The following is a 20,633-nucleotide window of genomic DNA, read 5'->3' as shown; positions in this document are numbered from 1 at the left end:
ATGGGTATATCAACCATTTCTACAAGCCATGATCATGGGCTTTATGAGATTCTTTAGGCCTCTAGACAGCTGCTTGTTTAGAAATTGACGCTTTTTTATATTTGACCACTAGCTGTGATCTTCAAAGCAGGTCAAAGTCATTATGAAAACAGCACTCTATGCCTGGTACCCACTTCTGGGCTACAACTCGTATCCAATTATCTAGACCTCCTGCTTTTTTTTCAAAAACTTGTTTCACCGGATTTGACTCCTAGCTGTGACCTTGAAAGTAGGTCAATGTCATTTATATGATGAACTTTACAGCATTCAACCCTAGGTACCTTCTGGGTAAATATCATGACTGATTCTTAAAATGAGGTTTCAAGAAGACGTTTTGAAAAGAAAAAAAAGTTGAAGGACAGAGGATGATGGATGAAGGCACTGCACCCAACCTTAATTTAACTCGCAGGCACTTCATGCAAGGTGATCGAAAAACATGTACAGAAAACATACAGATTGCATAACAAATTCAATAGCCAGAGTATGTGTACTGTATCCACCAACTACAAATCCAGGAAACCTTTCACGAAGCAAAATAGGGCCTTGATAGTTGGTGGCATTGCAGACCTCATTACGTGTGACGCTGACCTTGTTTCCACTCTCTGTATGGGTTCACTAATTGCCTTGGTGGTGCGAATTCTAATTTTTGTCAGGGTTTATAGTACACCTCAGGGTTACAAGATGCCCCAGGGTCAGCAAAGTAACATAGATGAGGTTAGATTCTAATTCTGTTAAAATTCTAACAACACCTATGAGAACACGTTGCCGGTCTTGTTAGCCGTACTTTCCTAAATACATCTTGACATTATATTTCCTGTTTGGGGAATTAAACAGCTTTTATTTTCCTGTTCGCCTTTGTTGTTTTACATTTAGTAGCCATCGTTGGTGCCATGCCACCTGATACACTGATCAGGTAGTACATGTCGAGGCCAAGCAAGCTACAGTGACAACAGCAATGACCTAACACTACACACCTGACACACTGATCAGGCAGTACATGTCCAGGCCAAGCAAGCTACAGTGACAACAGCAATGACCTAACACTATACACACCTTAAGGTGAAGGGTACCATTGAATCACTTGTAATCAAGGAGAAGAGTTCCAATGACAATTTGTTATCCTCCATTCTATTTAGAATATAAAGCAACCCAAAAGGAGTTTTTCAAGCATGGAGTTACTTCCCCTGTCAACTTTTTATATGTTTTTATATGTTTTGCAGGCCATAGATTGGACATTCATTTGGTCAATTCCTAGAAGGCAACATTGATAATGCACAGGCTGATCAATGTGAAAGGTCCCACGGGCTGATTAAAGGTAAAGGTCCCACGGGCTGATTAATGTTAAACGTCCCACGGGCTGATTAAAGGTAAAGGTCCCACAGGCTGATTAATGTAAAACGTCCCACGGGCTGATTAATGTTAAAGGTCCCACGGGCTGATTAAAGGTAAAGGTCCCACGGGCTGATTAATGTAAAACGTCCCACAGGCTGATTAATGTTAAACGTCCCACGGGCTGATTAATGTTAAAGGTCCCACGGGCTGATTAATGTTAAACGTCCCACGGGCTGATTAATGTTAAACGTCCCACGGGCTGATTAAAGGTAAAGGTCCCAATTGTGAAGTATTTCTGATAGCATTGCAGATATAATATCACATCTTGTAACATTTAACTGTGACTGTACAGTACACCGGTGTAACACAGGATTACTTTCCACTATTTTGGTACATATTTATACAGCTGGGCAGGCTAGAACAAACAGGGGGTTATACAGTATAGATCATTTTCTGGTATCAAGATCTTCCATGTTGTTTGTACACTATAATGCTACACATTTATGGTGAGCTTTATTTCTTATTACCAGAACAGTTTCCTAACAAATTTAATTTGCAAATTTTCAGATGAAAACAAATTGTATTAACTTGTCAGTGTTAACTTGTCGTGAAGATAACCAGGGTCTTTAAGATCCTTTACACTAGCTCCAGTATAATCTGGATCGTATCAGGAAACAAAACAAATTGCAGCCTGTCACGTCCAGGACATCTGGTGGAGGTATCACAGTGTTTACGCTTTTCTCTCTCCAATTATAACACGACCATATTGATGTCATTAGCAAATGAGATAACCACAAAATGAATGATGATCATGAATTACACATCAAACACAAGATTGCTACAGTGCTAACGCTACCATACCTGTAGTAATTTAATTTGATAAATGTCTGCCATATATTATGATGTCAACAGTGATTTCTGGTTTTGAAATAGCTAGTGTACAACGATGATGTCGCAAAAACCTTTTTTTCCAACTCAAGGGCTTTGATAAAATCTGGCTGTATTTAATTACTTGTGAAACCAGGTTTATGCATAAAATATAAACTTTATCTATTTTACAACAATTATGAAACAAGTTATTTCAACTTATATTAATCACTCTTGTTGGCCCGGATGTTAGCGCACAGAGGGTCTATATGTGGGAGGAAACCGGAGTACCCAGAGAAAACCCACGTGGTCGGGCAGGTGATCCATTACCTTTTCACGTCCGATCGGGGAATCAAACCCTGGTCGCCTTGGTGAAAGGCAAGTGTGCTATCCACTGCGCATGCACCACCCGACCACCCACGTAATTTTTAGATTTACTACTTTGTGCCAGCTAGAAAGCTTAAAGAATTGTCTACGATTTAACACATATCACCTCTGTAACCTTTGATATAGGTCAAGCCCTCTATCTCTGCATGCCACTGACAATATATCCTGACTCTATGCATTTCAGTTCTTTAGAAGAAGACATACAAGTCCTCCAAGACATTGTTCAGCATCTGTGCCATGTAAGCTAATAATTCTGCCGAATTCAACGAGTACAAAATTACTGACTTAATTCAAACAGCAGCCCAACATATTTCAATGCTCAAAATCAATGAAAAACATTAAAAAAAACCACCAAACTATTTGATATATTAGGGCATGTGATATTCTCTGAAGAATAAAGATAAGTTTATTTTCCATTTGAAGGGAAATCCCCAGATGTCAGAGTGAAGTTTGAATCAACGGCCACCATATTGGAACTGATCTTTAGTGAGGAGATGCAATCTTCGGTCATTTGGTGGTGGTCTTAATGTCTGGTCGTAAAACTCGGCTGTCACTAATCGGTAAATGTTACTACAGTTTGATTGCTTCCAACATGACAAAGCTGAGTCTTAAATAACTCAGTCTGGTGCGACCATACCAAGAAGCCCGATATCTAAATAGGTGTTTTAGGTTTCCTGAACAACCCTTGTTTTGAGCCATAATGATAGAATTTTATTTTTTATAAATTGATGGTCCCTCCAAGTGAAAACTTATTTCCCTGGAATAAGCTTCCAGGGAAATAGTTTTTCAGATTACTATTTCCTGAATAACCCATTCTAACACTGTTTTTAATATAACGAAACAAATTTAGGCAATTTAACAAATGAATTCATTAATTCAATTCTTAAAACAATTTCGAAGAGAAAAAAATATTACAATTTGGAGGCAAAAAACCCAATCATATATCTTTTTGTAACAAAACAAAAAATGTCAATAATTGAACACTTAAACTGGACAATCTGAATGTATTAGTCACATAGAGTTAATTTAATTAAATTCTTCAAGCAATTCCAATGGCAAACATTATCACATCCTTGTGAGAAATGGCCAACATCAGCAGTCATTTTCACTGTTGTCGTTGCATTTAATTAGTCCTATTTTGGGGAGGGAGCTAGCAGTCCTATTTTGGGGAGGGCTTAGCCCTAAGATAGAGAGATTTAAATGATTTTAGGGAAATAGATTTTATCGCATTTTTTGATTCAGGGAAAACTCAGTTGAGGTATTTATAATAATTAAACTTGTTGGCAGTGTAAATTAAATTTGGTTTTTGTGATATAGCTAAAGTTATTGATAATTTGTTTTTACAATTTTTCTTGAAATATTGCATTGGTGCTAAAAGTCCAAAATTTAACATCCCAAATTATAACATAACTTTATGGAATGATGAAACCATACATACAAATTTGTTTATGGCCTGTTTCATGTGTTACCAGGCCGAATTTGAATTGGACGATAGCATGTAGCACTACACACGCGCATATACTTTTCTTACATGAAAATAAACAGCATGCAAGCAAACAGAAGATGCTAAAATCAATATGCTGGTACATAGGAATCAAGGGTTTCAGTGATCTTCACTTGGAAAAAAATCCGTACAGAACTTGATCTTCGTTGTTTTCATAACCTCCTTCCCCTGTCAAGACTGACAGAAGTTGTGTAGCGACACATTCAAACATAACTACTGTAAACAGGAGCCAGGCATGCAATACAGCTGTTAGGAGATCCTGCTCTGTTATAGAGTGATAGAAATTATGTATGACAAACTTTTATTTCATGGTTAAACCTGAAGTGGGATATGAGAATTAAAATCCTGAAGAACGTTATGCACGGTAACTCAATTTGCAATAACATCAGGTAAAACTGTAATTCATTTTGTGATGTGTACCATACAGCGTACATGTAGCAGTATACTTTATTATCTACTCAATAAGATTCATCAATTTGGAAATATGTGATAGCAAAATTTTACAATGTAAGTATTAAACGTGTCGCAACGTTTCAAGACAGAAGTGTTGGTCCCTTTGTCAAGCTATGACTGAGTGAGCAGTTTGTACTTTTTTACCTGTACAACCACATGTATACACAAAATTGTATATTTTATAAGACACTCTACCTGGGACGTTTCGTCTATTGCTAGGAATCGTATACACACTGCATCAGATAGGTTACAGGTAGGGTGTAGATCTAGCCCCCTCCCCTGTTATGTCAATATCGGGTCGTACGGATAACTCAGCTGGTGTCCCCCCTCGTCTCTGTTTATGTTCTGAGTATTCCTGATTTTGTTTGCTTCTTTGATTTGTCTTGCAACTTTCATATTTTGGTATAGTTTATGATGTACTATACAGTTTACATTTAGAGGTATGTATAGTTGTCAGAAAAAGCCATTTGAAAGGTTTTACAAATTTGACCTCTTTAACTGTGACCTTGAATACATTACACATTATACAGCATCCAATGCCAGTAAATTACTGGCCAAATATTATCATGTCTCAGAAGTTGGCCATTTGGCCATGGTTCTCCAGAAAACTTCGTTCAAACATTAAAGTCATAAACAACGCGATTGTAAAGCTTTCCCTGGTGGCTGTGTTTATTATCACATTTTGTTTTCCCTCATACACTTTGTAATATATGAACAAAGGGTGCTGTATATTAAAAATCGGAATCATCTGACACCTGGTTTGTTACGAGAAGTTGTTTTTGGAAACCTCAAATTTGTCTCCTTTTTGGCCCTACAAATGGGCTAGCCCTTTTCTCTTTCTCAAATCTAAATGTTCACTGTCTAGGGACACTTGCTTCCAAATTCAGTTGTACATGTAATTGGCCATGTGGTTTTTGAGAAGAAGTTCAAAGGAAAGTTTACGGAGGGAATGACAGAAGACGGACGGCAATGGATCCTAAATGCTCCATTGGCCCTTCGGGTCAGCTGACCTAAAAATGTTATGATCAACAGCTCAACGAATGGGTGATCATATTTCTTTTGATGTCCTGTAGCTCACTCTGCCTCTTTTCTTAATTTTATAATAAATCTAAAATGACTGACCTGGTTGCTGCTGTGTAGTGTTGTTTCTTTGTGACTGGGTGGAAGGAAGACATCGTGCACGTTCCGTCGGATGATGTAACCAACAATCATGCCCACAGCGAGGCAGGCAGCCAACAGGAGGAGTTTTAAGGCACACCCTTTCTGCCCACTAAAGAAGGACAATTTGGAAGTCGATGCATTGTCTAGATTTTTGTATTCAATATCAACTTTTTCAGATTCAGCATCCCATCTTGACACTTGTTTCCCAGCAATATATTTACCCTTGGTGGGCATCCTGTGGAAAAGAAAGAAAAAATAGAAATATTTTTGACAAATTTTGAAAATAACATGAACAATCTACAAGGAGATTAATTACAATGTTGTTTTCTCCTAATGCTAGGATGACTTATCACATGAAAAATAGGGCCTGTATGACAAACCATTATCAGCATTGTCTCCGTTTTACCAGTTAAGATTTCTGTCACCCCAAGGGTATGACTCCACTGTCACCCAAAGGGTATGACTCCACTGTCACCCCAAGCATATGACTCCACTGTCACCCCAAGGGTATGACTCCACTGTCACCCCAAGCGTATGACTCCACTGTCACCCCAAGGGTATGACACCACTATCACCCACTGGTATACATTGGTGGTACAAATGTATTCTGTGTTACCTATATTGATGGTACAAATGTACTGTGCGGGAAAAAACAGCATATAGCTGCATTGTATTTTTTTTCTGCATTTTAGAATTTACTATAATTAGAAACAAAGCCCTGAGAAGAAATGCTTAGGAAAAGATGCAATTGCTTCCAGAAGGGTTTGCACTTGAGGAAGAAACTGATCAACAACCAGTACGCAGTGTACATGTAGAACAATTGTATACATGTATATAAAAAAAAGTTAAAAATGCGATTTATTTGTCAACGTAATGTCATGTATTTACCTTGCATCGGACATTGTTGTTACCGCTGGTTGAGACTGTCAACACCAGTATCTAATTTCAGTAACTTCCTTTCGTTTACTTCCGTCGTTACATAAAACGGTTTTGGATTGGCTATCAGATTTCCATTGTAATTTTGGATATAAAAGTCAGGGTTTAGGATGTTTCAGCTTTGATAGCACTGACCTGCTTACAGGCTCATTTCTCTCTCTACCTTTTTATCTTTCTCTTTATAATTCCTGTCTGTGGGGTTACTCAATTCAAATCATTTAGAATACAGTCCTATATACATATAGAAATGTTCAGTGATCACATTATACATGAACTCAAAGTGTAAAAGGTCCGTTTCTCTTATATTGATCAGTGTTATCTAAGTTACACAAAGTTCAATCACATTTGCAAACAAGTCTCATAATTCTTTTAATATTTAATATAGAAAGGAATTAAAGGCAATGCAATAAAATATCAAGAAGCAATCTTCAAACAGATCTGAAGAAATGAGTATATTATTCTTTCAAGTATATCAGTTTATAACAGGAATGTTTGATTTACTGAAATTGATATGTATAAGACAATTCGAAATTTTATTTAAAGACAATACCTTTAAAACGATGCATTATTATAGCTCTTTAAGAAGTTTTAAACCAAATACAAAGTCACAGACCTAGATAGGCCCTGGCATGGGCTGTATATTAAGTCTAGTAAAAACTCAGCGTCACCAAAACAATTCAAAATAGAATATAAATCATACTTGACAGAATCATAATGCTGTTCTGTGTTGTTATGCAAAAACATAATTGACATTCACGTTGGTCACCGCTTTTTATAATCATAATTTGAAATCTGTGTATTCCCACATGCGATCAAAATCGATAGCAATAATTGAAGTCAAATGTTTTCCAATTTGAACAGTTATATTAACATAAACATTCTAAAAACTCAAACTTCAATTATCGTTATAGAATAACGTTGAACAACAAAAACAGACGATGAACGGCGACCCGATGAACGGTCGCAACTAGGCTAGAATCAGAACGTAAACATAACAGAACTGGAGAAAACAAATACAATATTTACCTTATCACTTCAGATTGAGCGTGAACAGTATCCAGTGTATTTTTGTTGATCAAGTTTACTCTGTGACATATCAACGGGTTAACTTAGCATTAAATAGCAGTTTTAAACTGCACAAAAAGATCGTTTTTGACGTGTGTTTCCATGTCGGTTTTCTTGAAGGTTCTAAAAACGCTTGTAACGGTTGTATTGATATTGAAGCGTTTTACTGAGCAAGAAACATTCTAATTTAGTGTAAAAAGGAGCCAATTATGGAGAAAATTTACGGATGATCTCTTTAATCGAATAGTTATCTTCAAAAATATTTTATTCACTTGAAGGCATGCATTGATAGTTCAAGTTTTTTTTTACAGCATAAATCAATTGCATATTGATTGTTCCCTATTAATGGCAGATCTATAAATTAAATTTATTATTTTTTCCTACAAGTGTTAATCTTTCTTGATTATATAGCTGAAGTCATGCATGGCTGATCAAAACATGAGAAGATAACCAGTGTTCATAGAATACAAAAACAATATATTTTCGTGACCTATTGAGTTCAGGGCAGGTGATTGAAACCTTTTCCATGTCCGTTTGTCCTGACCACTAATCTCCACCCTTCAGCTCACCTTAAGCTATAGCTAAGCCGAGCTAATGCTTTCATATGACACAGATAAAATTCAAAGCGCAAACTCATCTTAAGATAAAGTGTGAGACAAAACCCAACCAAACTGATGAAGTCATGCATTGGAGTCACTCAGTTCCTGAGCTTCCCTTAGAGACTGAGACACAGCAGACAGAGCAGCTAAACCCTGAGCTAAGGACTGTGACAGGGAGTTGACCCTGTAAAAGCTTAAGTGTGACAGGGAGCTGACCCTATTCAAGATTAAGTGTGACAAGGAGCTGACCCTGTAAAAGTTTAAGTGTGACAGGGAGCTGACCCTGTAAAAGCTCAAGTGTGACAGGAAGCTGACCCTGTAAAAGCTTAAGTGTGACAGGGAGCTGACCCTGTTAAAGCTTAAGTGTGACAGGGAGCTGACCCTGTTAAAGATTTGTGTGACAGGGAACTGACCTTGTTAAAGCTTTTGTGTGACAAAGCACAGTCGTAGCTATAAAGCCTATGGATGACAAGAGCTGACCCAGCCAAATTAAGCTTTAGTGAAAGGTAAACCGAACTATAGCTTTTGTGTGACATTTAAAAATTCCCAGCTAAAGCTTTAGGGTGACAAAGAGCAGACCCAGCTTAAACTTTAGGGTGACAAAGAGCAGTCCTGGCTAAAGCTTTAGGGTGACAAAGAGCAGACCTGGCTAAAGCTTTAATTAGGGTGACAAAGAGCAGTCCTTACTAAAGCTTTAATTAGGGTGACAAAGAGCAGTCCAGGCTAAAGCTTTAGGGTGACAAAGAGCAGTCCTGGCTAAAGCTTTCATTAGGGTAACAAAAAACAGTCCTGGCTAAAGCTTTAATTAGGGTGACAAAGAGCAGTCCTGGCTAAAGCTTTAGAGTGACAAAGAGCAGTCCAGGCTAAAGCTTTAGGGTGACAAAGAGCCGTCCTGGCTAAAGCTTTCATCAGGGTAACAAAAAACAGTCCTGGCTAAAGCTTTAATTAGGGTGACAAAGAGCAGTCCTGGCTAAAGCTTAGAGTGACAAAGAGCAGACCTGGCCAAAGCTTTAGGTTGACAAAGAGCAGTCCTGGCTAAAGCTTAGAGTGACAAAGAACAGTCCTGGCTAAAACTTGCTAAAGATTTAGGGTAACAAAGAACAGTCCTGGCTAAAGATTTAGGGAAACAAAGATCAGTCCCAGCTAAAGATTTAGGGTAACAAAGATCAGTCCCTGCTAAAGATTTAGGGTAACAAAGAGCAGTCCCAGCTAAAGCTTTAGGGTGACAAAGAGCAGACCCAGCCAAAGCTTTAGGGTGACAAAGAATAGTTCTGGCTAAAGCTTTAGGGTAACATATATAAGGTTCACATAGAACTTTAGTGTGAGGCAAATAAAGTACTAATGTTTTCTTACATTTCCCAAAGTGGGACAGTTTTATGGCTCCTGGTAGGCAACTTCATTGAATGAAAAGCTCAATCAAGGTGTTGATTGAATTATTTAATCATTGCAGTAAATTCAAGATTTGTTGTAAGCTATAAAGATTAATTATACATGCAACCATTATCATTAGCTCTTCATTTTCAATTTCCATAAAAGAATTATTAAAATGAAGATGACAAAGAGCTATAATATGATATTGCAATAACGTGGTCTAGGTTTTTAAGCACACACCAGGGTCTCTATGTAAATAGATTTGGTGTTGGAGGTTTGGCCATTCTTATTAAATGAACAGCCCTACATACTCAGTAAAACACAGCTAAGGACATTAGTGGGACTTCAAATCAAATTAAAGTCTACTCACCGGCATACCCTAATAGTATCAACAGTTAACCTTTCTGTCAACAGACTCATATCAGGAACAATCTCACACATCAGGGACAAATTCTCCTAAGTGTTTTTGAAGGGGAAACAATTCGCTTGTATGGTCCAGTTGAACCTGTCACTGTTGAAGTTATTGATTCAGATGTGGAGGAGATAAAGGGATTCTTCAACATTCCCCAGTAAATGCATCTTTATGACTTTGGACTGGTATCTGAGTATTGCCCTAGGACTGAACATGTATAGATGAATGCATATTTAAAGCATATGAGATAAGTTTTATGTAATTACAAATTTACATATCCTAGTACTTTAAGGAAATGTAAGAAGAGGTAGATAGAATACAAATGGTATAAAGATCCCACATAGGATTTCCGGGTAGTAGTGAGTATACATGTATAATCCAGTTGGAGTTTCCCAGACCAGTATTTCCATAAAAGTCTGTGTGCCTGGATTATACCCGAGCCTGCAGTAAATTATTTAGTCTGACAAACACCAGAGGCCTTTTAAGGTCCCACGTACTCTGTAGCAAACGGATCTGTATTTATTACAAGACAGCAGACCTGGAGCTACCACAAAATATTCATAAAATTTAAAATCTCTCCAGCAGTCATAATAACCTATTAAAATTAATTTAGTGAAAATGATCATCAACGAGAGAAATAATACCTAAAACTTAACAATGATGATCAATAAGTCTATATATATATATATACATAAAGACACTAAAAATCTAAAAGATTGCCTTTTGTATAAAAAATAAATTCAATAACTCTAGGAAATATAATGTCTGTTTCTATGCATTATTAAGTTCAAGTAGTGATTCTGAGGTTAAAATGTAAGTAATCAAAGTTTTACAATTATCTAATGTAATTTTAGGGCCATATATATACACATCCTGTTAAAAGTCAGGACAGATCAAGTGTGCTTCCTTACTTGTGTATCTAAGATTTGTAAATAATTTATGGACAAGCAAACAACAAATGTAATTAGACTCCAGACATGTTACTCAAGGTGTAAGCTTAGAAGGTTGTAGCTAGGGTTACAGCAATCCCTACAGGAAACAAACACCCTGATGTTGATTTCCTATCTAGACCACCTATCATAGAATTCAGCAATCCCTACAGGAAACAGACACCCTGATGTTGATTTCCTATCTAGACCACCTATCACAGAATTCAGCAATCCCTACAGGAAACAAACATCCTGATGCTGATTTCCTATCTAGACCACCTATCATAGAAACCAGCAATCCCTACAGGAAACAAACACCTTGCTGTTGCTTTCCTATCTAGACCACCTATCATAGAATTCAGCAATCCCTACAGGAAACAAACACCCTGATGCTGATTTCCTATCTAGACCACCTATCATAGAAACCAGCAATCCCTACAGGAAACAAACACCTTGATGTTGATTTCCTATCTAGACCACCTATCATAGAATTCAGCAATCGCTACAGGAAACAAACATCCTGATGTTGATTTCCTATCTAGACCACCTATCATAGAATTCAGCAATCGCTACAGGAAACAAACACCCTGATGTTGATTTCCTATATAGACCCCCTATCATAGAATTCAGCAATCGCTACAGGAAACAAACACCCTGATGTTGATTTCCTATATAGTCCACCTATCATAGAATTCAGCAATCGCTACATGAAACAAACATCCTGATGTTGATTTCCTATCTAGACCCCCTATCACAGAATTCAGCAATCCCTACAGGAAACAAACACCCTGATGTTGATTTCCTATATAGACCCCCTATCATAGAATTCAGCAATCGCTACAGGAAACAAACACCCTGATGTTCATTTCCTATCTAGACCTCCTATCACAGAATTCAGCGATCCCTACAGGAAACAAACATCCTGATGTTCATTTCCTATCTAGACCACCTATCACAGAATTCAGCACTCCCTACAGGAAACAACCACCCTGATGTTGATTTCCTATCTAGACCACCTATCATAGAAACCAGCAATCCCTACAGGAAACAAACACCCTGATGCTGATTTCCTATCTAGACCACCTATCATAGAAACCAGCAATCCCTACAGGAAACAAACACCCTGATGCTGATTTCCTATCTAGACCCCCTATCATAGAATTCAGCAATCCCTACAGGAAACAAACATCCTGATGTTGATTTCCTATCTAGACCTCCTATCCCAGAATTCAGCAATCCCTACAGGAAACAAACACCCTGATGCTGATTTCCTATCTAGCCCACCTATCATAGAATTCAGCAATCCCTACAGGAAACAAACCCCCTGATGTTGATTTCCTATATAGACCACCTATCATAGAATTCAGCAATCGCTACAGGAAACAAACACCCTGATGTTCATTTCCTATCTAGACCACCTATCACAGAATTCAGCACTCCCTACAGGAAACAACCACCCTGATGTTGATTTCCTATCTAGACCACCTATCATAGAAACCAGCAATCCCTACAGGAAACAAACACCCTGATGTTGATTTCCTATATAGACCACCTATCATAGAATTCAGCAATCGCTACAGGAAACAAACACCCTGATGTTCATTTCCTATCTAGACCACCTATCACAGAATTCAGCGATCCCTACAGGAAACAAACATCCTGATGTTCATTTCCTATCTAGACCACCTATCACAGAATTCAGCAATCACTACAGGAAACAAACATCCTGATGTTGATTTCCTATCTAGACCACCTATCACACAATTCAGCGATCCCTACAGGAAACAAACATCCCGATGTTCATTTCCTATCTAGACCACCTATCACATAATTCAGCAATCCCTACAGGAAACAAACATCCTGGTGTTGATTTCCTATCTAGACCACCTATCATAGAATTCAGCAATCCCTCCAGGAAACAAACATCCTGATGTTGATTTCCTATCTAGACCACCTATCACAGAAACCAGCAATCCCTACAGGAAACAAACATCCTGATGTTGATTTCCTATCTAGACCACCTATCCCAGAATTCAGCAATCCCTACAGGAAACAAACATCCTGGTGTTGATTTCCTATCTAGACCACCTATCACATAATTCAGCAATCCCTACAGGAAACAAACATCCTGATGTTCATTTCCTATCTAGACCACCTATCACAGAATTCAACAATCCCTACAGGAATCAAACATCCTGATGTTGATTTCCTATCTAGACAACCTATCACAGAATTCAAACATCCTGATGTTATTTCCTATCTAGACCACCTATCACAGAATTCAAACATCCTGATGTTATTTCCTATCTAGACCACCTATCACAGAATCCAGCAATCCCTACAGGAAACAAACATCCTGATGTTCATTTCCTATCTAGACCACCTATCACAGAATTCAGCAATCCCTACCGGAAACAAACATCCTGATGTTGATTTCCTATCTAGGCCACCTATCACAGAATTCAGCAATCCCTACCGGAAACAAACATCCTGATGTTGATTTCCTATCTATACCACCTATCACAGAATTCAGCAATCCCTACGGGAAACAAACATCCTGATGTTGATTTCCTATCTAGACAACCTATCACAGAATTCAAACATCCTGATGTTATTTCCTATCTAGACCACCTATCACAGAATTCAGCTATCCCTACAGGAAACAAACATCCTGATGTTTATTTCCTATCTAGACCACCTATCACAGAATTCAACAATCCCTACAGGAATCAAACATCCTGATGTTGATTTCCTATCTAGACCACCTATCACAGAATTCAAACATCCTGATGTTATTTCCTATCTAGACCACCTATCACAGGTACACACCAAGAAGATGTCACTTTCTAGAATATATTACACAATCAATTTCATTTATTAGCATCAAAAGAAATTCACAATTTACAATTTCAATCAAAAAAAAAACACCCAACATATTGTAGACTTAATTGGTGTTAAATTAGTTAAGTGATTCTTCAAAATCATTACTATTTAACGACTAATTAATATAGAGCTACTTTTTGAAAACTCTGTATTTCCTATGCATAATTCATACACTTTACAAATAAGTTTTATCAGAATTTTTCTTCAATGAAAATATGTGTTATCTGCTAATTAACTGCTTATGGAGACACAGTGATGTAGGATTATAAAATGATGGGAACCTGCACATCTGTTACACAATATATAACCTAACTTATTTTACTTATGCTAATCCTACATGTGTTCCACACTTTCTAGAACTCATACACACATGTATATTACAATACAATAATATCATATAGGGTGTATATAACTGGGAGATCTCCCTCATTCCACATTTGAAATGAGGGAGAAAGTGTGTGAAATGTAACTGAAATGGCTTTGCTCAATTTATCTTTCCATTTTATGTATCAAAAAAACTAAAAAAACCCATTAATATGAGTCAGACACACCTGTTATGATCATTAAACAGACCATGCAGTAACTAGGAGATCATTTGAACACAGGATATCAATGTCGATTTTGAGTTTGTGTGAGTTGGGACTTGAATGAGGGAGTTTCAAGAGGGATTGGTAAATTTTGGTCAACATGAGGAAGTCTCCCTCCTAATGAGGGAGGGCTCACACAGCTATGGAACTGGTCTAATGCTATATAAACCATTTAACATAATACATGTTGATTATAACATACATTTACTTCACCAAGTCTGAGTTTCTGTGGTTGGTAGTTGTAAATATAACAAGAGTATGTATTCCTTCAAATGTTTCTTTTATGTAGAGCAAGTTTATTGTCTGTGGCAGCCATCATAAGCTGTGTGTATCGATCCTTCCTGTCTGGATTGTAGCTATAGTGTCATGTCATGTTATTCAAGAATTTATATAATAATATCAAAGTGTTATATATATGTTCAAAAAGTTGTATACTAGCTTCTTTAAAATGTGATAAACTTGGAGTTCGTACTAGTTTGTCAAGTATTATATTTAGATCACTGCAGTCGGAGTCAGAATCTTTGTTGTGTGTCCCAAAATCTGTGACCTAAGGAAACAGATGCTTTGGGAGGGTTTCGGCTACGTTGTGGAATAGCTTACCATCTGCTATTAGGAAGTCAAATACCTTGGCCAAGTTCAAGCATATGGATAATAGTAATGGTTATAATTGTAAAAACAAACAACAAAGGCTTGTAATCACTTTCATACATTTAACAAGCAATGTGCACATAATTGAACAAATGATGTATTGTACCTCAGCATGACCTAGTAGTATGGCTTGATTTATTGTACCTCAGCATGACCTAGTAGTATGGCTTGATTTATTGTACCTCAGCATGACCTAGTAGTATGGCTTGATTTATTGTACCACAGCATGACCTAGTAGTATGGCTTGATTTATTGTACCACAGCATGACCTAGAAGTATGGCTTGATTTCCTGTACCACAGCATGACCTAGTAGTATGGCTTGATTTATTGTACCTCAGCATGACCTAGTAGTATGGCTTGATGTATATTGTACCTTAGCATGACCTAGTAGTATGGCTTGATTTCTTGTACCTCAGCATGACCTAGTATTATGGCTTGATGTATTGTACCTCAGCATGACCTAGTAGTATGGCTTGATTTATTGTACCACCAAATTAACTAATAGTATGGTTTGATTTATTGTACCACAGAATGAACTAGTTTATGGTGTATGATATCATAGTACCACAGCATGACCTACATTGTAGTTTGTGGTACAAACTTTAACAGGTAATCAACCTAGTTTATTGTACCACTATTAGTACATGACCTGATTTAACTTTAGCCTGGTTATTGATTTTTACACCAGAACAAACAGGTGATCAACCTTCATTATCTGTATCCAGGTCAAACACTAAATTAGTCTACAGACTTTTATAGATTCCTCGTCCACATTTGATGTATGTATGAGAGCGTACAGAGACGAAAGCTGTAGTGTTAGTTGGTATGGTAAATACAGGCTGCTTGGGGCCATTCCGTTCCCATAACATTAGAAAGTCAGATGGGTATTATATATATTTATATCAGCGTATAGCAGCTCTTTTATAGGGAGTTATATGAACACTGGAATATAATTTACATTAAACTCCCGTCTGGTGTACCATTTTCTGCTACTTTATTTTCCAACATTTAACACACGTCAAGATACAAGTAAATGTATATACCGTATTTATCTGGCAATAGGCCCATGCCTGATAATAAGCCCACCCATATCTATAACAGTATTGTTCTGTATTAAGCCTACCTCCCCTCTATCAGTCACTGATTATGTGTTGGCCTCCTGGGGTCATTGCAGGAAAATATTTGATACCGTTGCAAGACAACAATGATGGTGAACCCTAAAGATCTCTTTGAATACTAATTAATAAATTTCATGTCCAAATTTGCACATTAGCATACAAATATCCATCATGCTAAAATGGTTTCAAAATAAATGTACATGTGGATTTGGTCCAGAGATTAGGATTAACAACAGCCTATGTTGGAATATATTTCATGTCATGTGACCTATATCTATAGCCAGTAATTTAAAGGTGTGTGGTAGGTAACAGAACGTTGATCGCATTAAAACTTTAAATGAAAAATATGACCAGCATAGATATTATATTAATTGATTATTTTTTAATAAAAAAATCCAATAAATTAATTTTTCACACAAATTTTGAACTGCTGTAAATGCTATCGTTAACTTTCGTGTTGAGTAAATTTGCATCAGACATGAATATATATAGATTACAGATATATATACAGATTTCTAAACCGTTAGCAATGCAAACGTTTAACACTGGGATCAGTTTAAAGAATCACAATACCAACATTTCCATACACATGAATTTCCACATTTACATTATTCATACAATGTTGATATTTTGCCTATGAAATATGCCATTTGAGCAATATTTGCAGCATGACATATAGTGGACCTTACATTAGCTGACCTAACTATATGATTGTGAATGTTTAAAATAGTTACTGCCCCGTAATATTTTTGCCATAACACAAGGCTTTGAACCCAGGACCTTCAAGCTCCAGCCCAACACTCTAGACATGTACAATTGAGCATAATGTGGTCACCGGTAGTCATGCAGACCGGCCCAGTCCTGCTACAGTAGTATACAGTTTGTGTGATAAAAGTCTGAGACAATGTGTGTTTAAAACTAAGAAACAAAATGTGCATTTAAATGATAACGAATCGATCATAACAAGTCAGTGAGAGAAGAGGATAGGAAAAATGCAGGGCCAGACGGAGATTTGAACCTGGGACCTTCCGCAGTCAAGAGTGAGATTCTCTAACCGATTGAGCTACCTGGTCACTGGAGATCAACCAAGTCCAGTTCCACTACATTCCTCCCTCCTTTTTCTAAGTCTTTGTCCCTCTGAAGACCGCACTGTTTAGAACCCAGGTTCAGGTATCCTTCTGTCAAGGATTCACTCATGATCAGTACTTGAAACAAGGGTTACTCACAGGCACCACTTTTACGGGAGAGGCCAAATGCACGGCCAAATTGGCCACGTGTTTGACTTGACAGACTTGTGTAGTACTGTACAGGTTAATCCCTAACGGTGAACACTTTCCTGGTGATCAACAGAACAAGGACACTTGAGATAATCAATAGGGGATGGTTTAAATGCTTTTTGTTGTTACGGAATCCAAGGAGGTGTCTGTGTTTCACGTTAATGCTAGGAATCGGGACAGCAGCCTGCTGTGCAATGCTATCTGCGTGAGGAATCCGACACCAGAGGCTTCAAAGGAGCTTTTTACTCTAATCTAAACCTTAGTTATGACATTGTTGCAAATTTCAATCCTCATTTTAAAGATAATTTGCATTTTAATGATTTAAAATAGTAGTACGTAGGATTTAAGCATGAAGGATATTTTGGGACAAAATTGATTTGTTCTCCAATATTCTACCTTGAAATAACGTGTAAATTCCAAAGCCGAACACATTCCAGCAGTATTTGGTGTGAGTACTGGAGTTCTATCCATGGATTCCAGTATTTGGTGTGAGTACTGGAGTTCTATCCATGGATTCCAGGCGACTACACAAATGTATTGAGCGTCTACATGGATTGTTTTTTAAACATGTATAGATTTTCTTGAATAGCTCATACAATTGTAACCTGCTGTAAAATCTGCAGCGCCCACAATATGTGAAAAATGATAATTAACAAGAACAACAGAAACCCTCTGTGTGTACTGTTGCTACCTTGAACATTGTATGTCTGGTAGAGAGCCATTTACCGGGAAATCTGATTTTCTAACGTTATAAAGCTGCGGGTGATTTCTGTTTGACATGAATACAAACTGCTTTAATAATCCACTGTACATACAGTGCTTATAATATTGTCTGACACCCTGATTCCAGCATATCTACACTCCTAATGGAAACAATTTAAATATCGTTATGTATTGACAGTCATTAAGTACATTGAGGCAGCACTATGTATATTATCAGAAAGATAAACATTTATTTATTGAATTTTGTACAACCAATGCAACAAAGTTAGGGACAGCTGAAAATTCAAATAGCATGGTTAGATAGAGCAGATAACTAACTAAGCTTAGTTAGTGAGAGCAGGGAACTGAATTAGCTTAGTTTAGTGAGAGCAGGGAACTCACTAAGCTAAGTTAGTGAGAGCAGCGAACTGGTTTAGCTTAGTTCAGTGAGAGCAGGGAACTCACTAAGCTAAGTTAATGAGAGCAGGAAACTCACTAAGCTAAGTTAGTGAGAGCAGGGAACTCACTAAGCTAAGTTAGTGAGAGCAGGGAACTCACTTAGCTTAGTTAATGAGAGCAGAGAACTCACTTAGCTTAGTTAATGAGGGCAGGGAACTGATTTAGCTTAGTTAGTGAGAGCAGGGAACTCACTAAGCTAAGTAAGTGAGAGCAGGAAACTCACTTAGCTAAGTTAATGAGAGCAGGGAACTCACTTAGCTTAGTTAATGAGAGCAGGGAATGCACTTAGCTTAGTTAATGAGAGCAGATAACTCACTTAGCTTAGTTAGTGAGAGCAGGGAACTGACTTAGCTTAGTAAATGAGAGCAGAGAACTCACTTAGCTTAGTTAGCGAGAGCAGGGAACTGGTTTAGCTTAGTTTAGTGAGAGCAGGGAACTCACTAAGCTACGTTAATGAGAGCAGGGAACTCACTAAGCTAAGTTAGTGAGAGCAGGGAACTCACTTAGCTTAGTTAGTGAGAGCAGAGAACTCACTTAGCTTAGTTAATGAGAGCAGAGAACTCACTTAGCTTAGTTAGTGAGAGCAGGGAACTGCTTTAGCTTAGTTTAGTGAGAGCAGGGAACTCACTAAGCTAAGTTAATGAGAGCAGGGAACTCACTAAGCTAAGTTAGTGTGAGCAGGGAACTCACTTAGCTTAGTTAATGAGAGCAGGGAACTCACTAAGCTAAGTTAATGAGAGCAGAGAACTCACTTAGCTTAGTTAATGAGAGCAGGGAACTCACTAAGCTAAGTTAATGAGAGCAGGGAACTGACTTAGCTTAGTTAGTGAGAGCAGGGAACTGACTTAGTATAAACAAAGAGTGCAGATAAACTCTCTGTGAGTAGTCAGGCGAAGCAGGGAAATTCAGACATTTGAAATCCAATTAACCTTTAACATTCAAGCAAGTTAAAACTAGTGAAATTAAAAAAAAACAATTGTCATGGAAACACTACATATGGAACAGTTTTGGTTTAATTCAAATTTCAGACAAAAAGTTTGAAAGTGCTTGTTTGGGTCTGGGAGAATGTCAGAAGCATCAGTGATATGACAGTGGACGTGTGGGATTTGATGTTCTGTCCATTTAGGCCGTGACAAAACGGTAGTTCGAGGAACACAGAAATAAATACAGACCACAGAATCTAATGGGGGGGGGAGGTGTACTTTTAAATCCATGATAAAATGGCTGTCACAGAAAGTGACACGAGATGTTCTTCAAGAAACGGAGTTCATGTTGATAGTTAAATCGCTATCCAAACATGTCTGGTTGAAATCCTCTCCAAGTTATCACACATGATGCTGCCACCATCAACATGATACATACAAGCTTTTCTTGTTAATGGTATTTTGTTGGCCCCATTGTCCAGGCAGACTGGGTTTTGAAGTTGCCCAACACCCGGGCGACAGCCTAATCACAGCGAGATAGACAGACACATATCCCGAGGTAAGCAGACACATTTACGTGGGGATAGACAGACACATATCCCGAGGTAAGCAGACACATTTACGTGGGGATAGACAGACACATTACACTCAGGGGACAAATAATGACGCCAATCATTTCATGTCATACCGAGAATACAGATGCTGTAATCAATAGCCTAGGTATACAATTCAACTCAGACACCATGCGTTTCCTTTGTCTTGTATTAAATTACCTAATTTTTCACTCAAAGCAGAAATTCCCTTCTCATGATCCCAGCAACATTATTCCCCTAAGTTCTGATGAGAATACACTATTACTGTACAGAAACTACACCATTACATTTTAATTGAAACACACACAATCATTAACTGGAAATTTTAATTTGTTTGATTCAATATAATCAAAATATATTGTCTGAATACTAATTGTAACAGGATGA

The 20,633-nt window shown here is 37.6% G+C and overlaps 1 protein-coding gene across 1 annotated transcript in view; it reads right to left on the bottom strand.

The window, feature by feature from the left end:
- The window catches only part of LOC110457058 (N-acetylated-alpha-linked acidic dipeptidase 2-like), a 100,403-nt gene that overhangs the window by 51,372 nt on the left and 28,398 nt on the right, over window positions 1-20,633 (bottom strand). Inside the window, exon 2 of the mRNA XM_021508156.1 lies at window positions 5,705-5,978. Coding sequence (XP_021363831.1) covers window positions 5,705-5,978 — 274 coding nt within the window. The remainder of the gene's footprint in view (window positions 1-5,704; window positions 5,979-20,633) is intronic.

The sequence above is a fragment of the Mizuhopecten yessoensis genome, unplaced genomic scaffold, assembly GCF_002113885.1.
Source record: "Mizuhopecten yessoensis strain PY_sf001 unplaced genomic scaffold, ASM211388v2 scaffold9021, whole genome shotgun sequence".
NCBI classification, from domain to species: Eukaryota; Metazoa; Mollusca; class Bivalvia; order Pectinida; family Pectinidae; genus Mizuhopecten; species Mizuhopecten yessoensis.
This window is presented reverse-complemented; position numbering and strand designations above follow the sequence as displayed.